General features: G+C 36.2%; 2 protein-coding genes across 2 annotated transcripts in view; one reads left to right on the top strand and one right to left on the bottom strand.

Annotated features, from left to right (window-relative positions):
- The first annotated feature begins 17 nt into the window (after nt 1–17).
- On the top strand, nt 18–6,736 carry LOC21409265 (aconitate hydratase 1). Its single transcript, XM_024177101.1, has 20 exons — nt 18–225; nt 315–419; nt 1,072–1,232; nt 1,463–1,555; nt 1,704–1,889; nt 2,052–2,213; nt 2,431–2,575; nt 2,693–2,835; nt 2,912–2,968; nt 3,064–3,143; nt 3,245–3,320; nt 3,678–3,863; nt 4,084–4,151; nt 4,254–4,372; nt 4,471–4,592; nt 4,705–4,803; nt 4,900–5,379; nt 5,770–5,868; nt 5,970–6,212; nt 6,323–6,736. Exons 1-20 carry the CDS (start codon nt 222–224, stop codon nt 6,395–6,397), a joined length of 2,703 nt encoding a protein of 900 aa, XP_024032869.1. The 5' UTR covers nt 18–221; the 3' UTR covers nt 6,398–6,736.
- Nucleotides 6,737–8,262: 1,526 nt separating this feature from the next.
- Nucleotides 8,263–9,392, bottom strand: part of LOC21409264 (probable prolyl 4-hydroxylase 10) — a 3,644-nt gene continuing 2,514 nt past the window's right edge. The window contains exon 8 of the mRNA XM_010114985.2: nt 8,263–8,687. The gene's annotated coding sequence lies outside the window, so the exon portion shown is untranslated. The remainder of the gene's footprint in view (nt 8,688–9,392) is intronic.

The raw sequence follows: 9,392 nt of genomic DNA, 5'->3' as shown, positions 1-9,392 counted from the left end.
CATTTCAAAAACCCAAAAAAAAAAAAAAAAAAAAAGAGAAAAAAAAGAAGAAGAAACTGACACGTCACTCCCACCTCTTCAACCGGACCTTCATCATCTCTCTCTCTCTCTCTCTCTAAATCTGTATTTAAGCACTCCCCAAAACCCTACCTACTCTAATTCTCTCTCGATCTCGCTCTCTGAAGCACAAATCTTTGTCTGAACTCGGATAACCATTTGCTATGGGTACTCTAACGATTGATTCAGTTTTTGTTCGATTTTATTTCGATTTGATTGAATTTTTGTGGTTTTCTGATGGTTTCGTTTGATTGCAGCTGGTGAAAACCCGTTCAAGAGCATTTTGAAGACGCTTGAGAAGCCCGACGGTGGCGAATTCGGGAAGTACTATAGCTTGCCAGCTCTCAACGATCCTAGAATCGGTACAATTCTGTTTGTTTGATCAGAAACAGTGTGAAAATGGCTGAGAAAGTTTTGTAATTGGTGTGTTTTTACGTCTGTCTGTTATTCTGTGGCGAAATGGAGCATCCTGATCGATTTTGTAATCTTGTTTTAGTCATCGAACGGAATTTTACTTCAAAAGATTTTACTTTTTGGTTTCGGTTTGGCCTTTCGTTTGTCATTGATATTGATGTTTGTGTTGCAGATACACTAGCCGATCAGGATTCTTCTTGAATCTGTAACTTTTGTTTGCTTGGCGAGAAACTCTAGGAAATGTCAAGAAAGTTTAGGCAATAGTGTACTCCTGTGTGTGCGTCTGTTATTCTTTGGCCAAATGCAGCATCTTGATCGGATCATTCTTCCAACTATTGAACTAAATTGTACCTGATTTTTTCCGGTACATCGTCTGTGATTGAGATTGATGTTTCTGTTTGTTTAGTGAGAAACTGTACGAAATGATAAGAAAGTTCTGGAAATAGTATACTTTTTCTGTGTTTGTGTGCCTGTTATTCTGTGGCCAAATGAAGCATCTTAATTCTTAACCGAATCAACCTTCTTGTAGTTATCGAATAGAATATTACAATCTTTTTCCTCGTATATTGTTTGTAATTGAGATTGATGTTTGCGTTGTAGAGAAACTACCATACTCGATTAGGATTCTTCTTGAATCAGCCATTCGCAACTGTGATGAGTTTCAAGTCAAGAGTAAGGATGTTGAAAAGATTATTGATTGGGAGAACACCAGTCCCAAACAGGTTGAGATCCCATTCAAACCTGCTAGGGTGCTTCTTCAGGTAAATCTAGTTGTAAATAGGTACATGTGATTCTCTATATTTTAGGTGACGTTTGTTTCAAGAGTTCTGCCTGGTTTAGGATCATGGATCGTAGTTCTGCTACAGTGTTTTTTTCTCACAAAAAATTTGAATTTCAAAAAACAGAATCATGAACCATGATTTTGAACCCATGAACCAAACGCCACTTTATGTTTCAGTGGGTTCTTAATGTGCTGATAAATGTTTCTTAGGATTTCACTGGTGTACCTGCTGTTGTTGATCTTGCTTGCATGAGGGATGCTATGAACAGACTAGGCGGTGATTCGAACAAGATCAACCCATTGGTGAGCTTAATCTATGTGTTCATTTGTGGAATGAAATGGGCAATTGCTTGATGTTTATTTGTCTGACCAAGTTCTCTCAGACACACCTTAGCTAATTTGATGAAGATATATGGGGATTTTATGCTTATGTTGTTATTTCCTAATGCAGGTTCCGGTAGATCTTGTCATTGATCACTCTGTCCAGGTGGATGTGGCAAGATCAGAGAACGCAGTGCAAGCCAATATGGAACTTGAGTTCCGACGAAACAAAGAGCGATTTGGTTTCCTCAAATGGGGATCGAATGCATTTGATAACATGCTTGTTGTTCCTCCTGGATCAGGGATTGTCCATCAGGTAATTGCTTCACTTCAGAAGCAATTTTGTTCTTTGATCTGATCACGTATATTGCCTCACTATGATTTGTGGATTTATAATTTGTCTGGTTTTCTTTATTTTCTTTTGGCCATCCTTGTGCACCAGCGTGGAAACAATTGATGCTATAATGACCATTTACAGGTTAACTTAGAATACCTTGGCAGAGTTGTGTTCAACAGAGGTGGCCTGCTTTACCCTGACAGTGTCGTTGGAACAGATTCCCACACGACTATGATTGACGGACTGGGTGTTGCTGGTTGGGGAGTTGGTGGTATCGAAGCAGAAGCTGCAATGCTTGGACAGGTAACTGATTGTTTAATTTCCACCATTGCGTTACTTGTTTCAATTGTGATTTGTATATCGTTCTTGTATTTCTGTCATTTAGATGGTGTATATAAACGTCTGCATCCTCTTTTTCCTTTTCATTTTGTTGTCGTGTTTCTTTGATTCTGCTTTATTTCACTTGCTTCTGCACCAGTTTATCTGGACATTCTAACCTGTTCATTTCGTTTGGACACAGCCCATGAGCATGGTCTTGCCTGGTGTGGTTGGATTCAAATTATCAGGAAAGTTGAGAAATGGTGTGACAGCTACCGACTTGGTTTTGACAGTAACTCAAATGCTGAGGAAGCATGGGGTTGTTGGCAAGTTTGTGGAGTTCTATGGTAAAGCTAAATACCCAATAAATGTTTTTCTAGTATAGTTAATGGTTAGTTTCTTGCAGCTGCAACTTCTCTAGGTATTTCATCCCAGTGATTTTCCCCATATGTTCCTGTTTGCAGGCGAAGGAATGAGTGAATTGTCTTTGGCAGACCGTGCCACTATTGCTAACATGTCCCCAGAGTATGGTGCAACTATGGGCTTCTTTCCTGTGGATCATGTTACTCTGCAATATCTGAAGCTGACTGGCAGAAGTGATGATACTGTATGTGATTTTTCAAAAAAAAAAAAGGGATAAGTATTTTACTTTCTTCACATGCTGATGAATTGTATTTTTGTAGATTTCTATGATAGAGTCATATTTACGGGCTAATAAGATGTTTGTGGACTATAGCGAGGTAAGTCATTTAAACAACATTATGTAAAAAATTGCATTGCCGTTAAACTTGTTTTACAATATGGTTTCTGACAAAGTGTTGCTTCCTGAACTCAGCCCCAGGTTGAGAGAGTGTATTCCTCTTATCTAGAGTTAAATCTTGAGGATGTGGAACCTTGTGTGTCAGGTCCAAAGAGGTAGGTTTTGTTGATATATTTTTCTGATAGCACTCGGTTAAACATAGAATATAAAATTTCAATCTTTCACAAGGTCACTCCCGGGAGGTTACTTTTTGCAGACCACATGATCGTGTTCCTTTGAAGGAAATGAAAGCAGATTGGCATGCATGCCTTGATAATAGAGTTGGATTCAAGGTCAGAATTTCTTTTCAAATTATACAGACTAACAAAATTGCAGCTGATTGTTGATAATGCTTGAGAACCAAAATGTCTCATTAGTAAGGTTTGTAATCACTGCGTCAGATTACTGCCTAGGAAAAGACTTCAGATCTTACCTAATGTTGGCTTCATTTTAGGTGCAGTATTATAGGCGTACATACATGTCAGTTGTCACCTTCTTTTTTTTTTTTTTCAAATCTTACAATTGTTTTAGAAATCCAAGTCTGAATGCTGTATTTAGTCTATAGCGTATTCCACACTGTGTATCTGGTATAATGGCGTAAATTGCTTGCCTCTTCTTGTTGTGCTTATTTTTCTTGCGTGCTATCGCAGGGTTTTGCTGTAGCAAAAGAGTCCCAGAGTAAGGTTGTAGAGTTTACATTTCACGGGACCCCAGCACAACTTAGGCATGGAGATGTTGTCATTGCAGCTATTACAAGTTGCACAAATACCTCAAATCCTAGTGTGATGCTTGGAGCTGCTTTAGTTGCAAAGAAAGCCTGTAAACTAGGATTGGAGGTTAGGCATCTCTACTTTTGGCTTTAGTTTCATGCTTGACCATAAAGTTCATCTTCAAAGAGAGTAAAAAATAAATAAATAAATAAATAATAAAAATGCTAGATTCTACGAGATTAAAGTCTAAAGACTATGTCTGCTTATTAGTCTCAGAATTATGGATAATTTTATGAGCATTCTTATATGAGCTATTTGGAACTCATGATTTGCTATAATTTTTCAGGTTAAGCCATGGATTAAGACGAGTCTTGCTCCAGGTTCTGGTGTTGTAACCAAATACTTGCTGAAAAGGTATTTTCAATCTAAAAATACCATACTAAGACTTACATTTTTTTTTGGAGGGCACTTACATATCTTTTTCAGTTTAATTGAAATGCGCATTGTTTTGAGCAGTGGACTGCAGAAGTATTTGAATCATCTAGGATTCTATATTGTTGGATATGGATGCACTACATGCATTGGGAATTCTGGAGATATTGATGAAGCAGTGGGATCAGCTATCACTGAAAATGGTACATGCTATGTATCTTTTGATAATTAGTGGTTATTTAGATGCTCCTTGTTGCATTTTTGAAAGTGATCAAGCTGTGGATTTCATCTAAATTTACAGATATAGTAGCTGCAGCTGTACTGTCTGGAAACAGGAATTTTGAGGGTCGTGTGCATCCTCTTACTAGGGCTAATTACCTTGCATCTCCTCCTCTCGTGGTTGCCTATGCTCTTGCTGGCACGGTAGGCAGCTTAGAGTTTACACGCACATCAACGGATCAATGTCTTATATATCGTCGCAATGCTTATCTGATGTTATTCCTATGCATGTATTTCTTTTTGGGCAACGCTGCAGGTGGATATTGATTTTGAAACAGAGCCCATTGGGTTGGGGAAAGATGGAAAGGAGGTATTTTTCAAGGACATTTGGCCATCCAACGAAGAAGTAGCAGAGGTGAGACTGCATAAATAATTATTGGATGATTATCTGTAGTGGTTATGCTTTATTGATTAGAAATTCATCACGTTGCTTTTTTGCAATTTCTTCTAGGTTGTGCAATCCAGCGTACTCCCCGATATGTTTAAGGCTACATATGAAGCAATTACCCAAGGAAACTCTATGTGGAATCAATTATCTGTACCTTCTGGCACCCTTTATGCCTGGGACCCCAAATCAACCTATATCCATGAACCACCCTATTTCAAGGACATGACTATGTCTCCGCCTGGACCACATGGAGTGAAGGATGCTTACTGCTTACTCAACTTTGGAGACAGTATTACAACTGATCACATCTCTCCCGCTGGTAGCATCCACAAGGACAGTCCTACAGCCAAATACCTTATTGAACGTGGGGTTGATAGAAGAGACTTCAACTCTTATGGAAGTCGACGTGGTAATGATGAGGTCATGGCAAGGGGCACTTTTGCAAACATTCGTCTGGTCAACAAGCTATTGAAAGGAGAAGTTGGTCCTAAGACAATCCACATTCCCACTGGGGAGAAACTGTCCGTGTTTGATACTGCAATGGTAACTTCCTCATATTTCAGTTCATACATAGTAGCGTGCTGATGCGTAAATGAAAAGTTGGGCCCAAATTACTTTAAATTCCTTCTACGAGAATGCTTTGGGTTGTATGCTTTAACCTAATGCTTGTGAAATGACTTAATTTGCATTTAGGTTCATCAATAGTTACCTGTAGTTTTATATGACAAGGTTTTTCAAGAATAAAAATAGGGATATAAGTGATGGATCATTTATCTTGTGTCTATCAGGCGACATGATAAAGTGTCCCATCCTCTGGATCATCAATTAAGACCTTGCATGGTCTATCAAATAGGGTTTTATTTGATGGGTTATTTTGTATAGGTAGATTGCATAAGCATCGACTGTCTTAAGCTTTATGTTTGGTTACTGCAGAGGTACAAGAGTGAAGGACATGATACAATTATTTTGGCTGGTGCGGAGTATGGAAGTGGAAGTTCTCGTGATTGGGCTGCTAAGGGTCCTATGCTACTGGTACCATAATATTCGACAGCTTCTATCTTCCAGTTATGTATAATGTTCGTATGCCTTTTGCAATGAGATAATCCTTATTATTCGATTTTTTTCTGTCTCAGGGTGTGAAAGCTGTCATAGCAAAGAGCTTTGAGAGGATTCACCGAAGCAATTTGGTGGGCATGGGCGTTATTCCCTTGTGTTTTAAGCCCGGTGAGGATGCGGAAACTCTTGGATTAACTGGCCATGAACGATACACCATTGATCTTCCGAGCAGCGTGAGTGAAATTAAACCTGGTCAAGATGTCACAATGGTGACAGATGATGGCAAGTCATTCACATGTACATTACGTTTCGATACAGAGGTAATGTGACTGAATCTAATCATTCCTCGCATATTTCTTCGTAGTGTTGTCAAGATCCAGCTGTTTGTGTTTCGTGTTCTTACAACTGACTTCTGAATACTCTGATGCAGGTTGAACTTGCTTACTTTGATCACGGAGGCATTCTGCCGTACGTCATCAGGAATTTGATCAAATCGAAACACTGAATTGGCGTGGGGTTCGGAGAGCTCGGCACCATTCCAATTCGTCCCCAAGATTTAATAATTGCTGGTGGGACGGGTGGCCAGTTTTAGAGCTGACCCCAACTATTTTTGAATAAAGGAACTTTATTGCTCTAGCAAGAATTTAAAAGAAAAAAAAAAATTAATAAGGTGGGAAGTTTTGACTTATTATTGGTAAAGAATTTTCAAAATCAGGCCACAATAATCCAGGACATTTCAATTTTTACTTTTAATGTTTTCGCTTGAACGCAGGTGCAAAAAGTTGCTTTCATGTAACATTTGATTTGGTGCCTTTGATATTTGAAATTTTTGGAATTTTGATCATCTTGCTTTTGCCAATCGTGGAAAGAGCAATAATACTCTTTGCCAACTAGTATCAAATTTTGAGAATCTGTGCACGAGTTCATTGAAAGCTATCATCTTTTATACCGTAGTATGAAAGGTGCGTTCGAAAACATTATTCAATCAAATTAGATTATTTTTCAAATTTGGTTGGTGCTACATTTGGTTAATTCTATTGTGATAAGAACAGAAGACCTCCCTTTTTTAAATCAAGAGCAAAATCCTATCTATGTAGTATTTTAAGAAGGATGTTAAGATTTCACTGTAATGTAATATTTGAGGTGAATTAAAGGATTTCAATATTTTTATTAGGTGAATATAGTTCTTATCTAATTAAAAAGCAAAATAGTGATGCTTTTTCTCTGTATTCTAATTTAATTTATTGGTTCCCGTTGAAATAAGATCTTTTTTTTTCCTTGCAATAAGATCCTTGATGCATACAACCATAAAAAAATAAATAATAAAAAAAAGGACATACTTCTAACGGCATCGTCCGGGGTCGGTGAGCAGGGGTGGAGCATGTAGATGGCTGATTTGGGTTTTCGATTTTTGGTTTTTTCAAAGGAGTATAGGTTTTTAATTTACGAAAATAGTAGAAAATATGTCAATATGAAAAGCTTAAGAAAGTATATAGGTTAATTTTTAGTTATAGAAATTAATAGACTATAACTTGTTAAGTTATGGTTCATAATCAGATAAGTTATGAACAAATTTATAAGTTATAGTTCATAATCATATAAGTTATGGATAAAAATCGTGAATTATGGACAATAATTTGTCAAGTTATGGTTCATAACCAGACAAGTTATGAATAAAAATAATAATTTAATCTATTTATTAATTTATGTAAACTATTGATCTATAATTTTTAATTTGTCTCAAGACCTATTTTTCTCTTTCTCCTTTTAATTTATTACATTGAGGCTTTTAATAACTTTGAACTTGATTTTTTTTTAAGTAGTATTTTTAGCTTATTCACGTGGCATAATCTAAAGATGTCTTACTATGGATCAATGGCCAATATTTTACGTTATTTTATAGTGATCGATTCCCATTGAAAATCTCGAAGATCGAGATTGTTATGAAAATTGTCAATTCGCTAGTAATTAACAGGGCTAATCAGAAAGGGTATCATTGTGTCATCGTAATATTAACACGAGTCGGAGAATGTCACTGTAATTTTTCCTACAATGTCTCTTGCATTCGAGAATAATAACTTTTCTTGGGAAAGTTATCTTTTGCTCATATCCAAAAAATAAAAAAAGTTCCCACCATTAGTTCTTTCCCGACTAATTAATTCTTTCACGAAATTTAAATTGAGAATTAAAATCACTAACTATGAATCAAACAGATCTTCTTATGAACCAAATGGGCCATAAGAAAATATGAGTTGATAGTATCTAATTAGAAAAACACTGAAAAATCTCAACATTTTTGAAAACACAGAAGATGAGGAAAGAATACATAAATGCATTAGTTTTTCTAACAAAAGAACAACGGCCATTTAAGTTTTTGAAGGAAATGAACTGAATAGTTGTATAACGACATTAACTTCATAAGTGAAAGAAAAAAAACTAATTATCTTGAGTAGAAAAAGAAAAAAATATATATATGTATTTATATTAAATACAAGCTCTTCTTTAAACGGGTAAGAGATAATTTTCTATCGACAGTACAGTCCATGCTTCTAAACCTGTCCCACTACCACAAAAGGGCATTTGAACTTTTATTTTAACAGGGTTTGTAGTGGTAACAAATATGTAAAAAGAAAAAAAACTCAAAAACAAAAATGTGAGTTAGCAGAGCAACAATATACACCAAAATTCCAAGGCGTGAGGCATCAAGGTGCATGGTAGCCTACAAACAAAATAAGAATTGAAGTCGCCTGGATCTGGAGCTCTGGCTTGAAACAACAAGATAATAACTCGTGTGCCTGCCAGAAATTCTCACATGAACATTTTAAGCATAGTGCATAAATAAAGATAAAGTGATATGAACCAATGCTATTATCAAGAAAAAGGCTGAAGGTTAGGACATTGCTAAGTCATAAAAAAATTTCGTGTGACGGCTCCGTTCTTTTTGCTTTCTGTTTTGGGTGCCTTGCTGAGTAGAAGATCGTGGTAGCTTTTGGGATTGGCTCTTTGTTTTGGAGATCAGATTGAGTGCTTTGCTAAAAACATTTCTTTGATTTTAAACCTTTTACTTGCTCTTTGTTTTTGAAATTAGACTGGGAATTTGTTGGGTATCCATTTTTGTTCTTCGATATTCTAATATACTAGTGTTGGCATCATCATCATCTTCTTCTTCTTGTTTTTCCTTAACTTGAAATTATCATTCATCTCTCTTCTCTCGGCTGATATTGTGTGCATAGTGCACATAATTCGATATTTGTTTAAGTGGTTTTTCATCAATTTGAACCACATGAGAGGAAATCTTCATGAGGACCAAGCTATATAATAAACATTTGTTGGAACAAAAATTTTCTGGGAAGTATAAGTTATGTTCATAATGCTGATATGGTGTTGTTCTAAAAAAGAGTGACGAGGAAAAAACCCAGCCGTATCCCTTTTATTTCTTATTTCTTTTTAGTAGTATTAATTTCTTTTAAAAAAAAAAAAAAAAAAAAAAAAAAAAAAAT

Source organism: Morus notabilis, unplaced genomic scaffold (assembly GCF_000414095.1).
Source record: "Morus notabilis unplaced genomic scaffold, ASM41409v2 Scaffold384, whole genome shotgun sequence".
Taxonomy (NCBI): Eukaryota; Viridiplantae; Streptophyta; class Magnoliopsida; order Rosales; family Moraceae; genus Morus; species Morus notabilis.
Note: the sequence above shows the minus strand (reverse complement) of the source record. Positions and strands in the feature narration are given on the sequence as shown.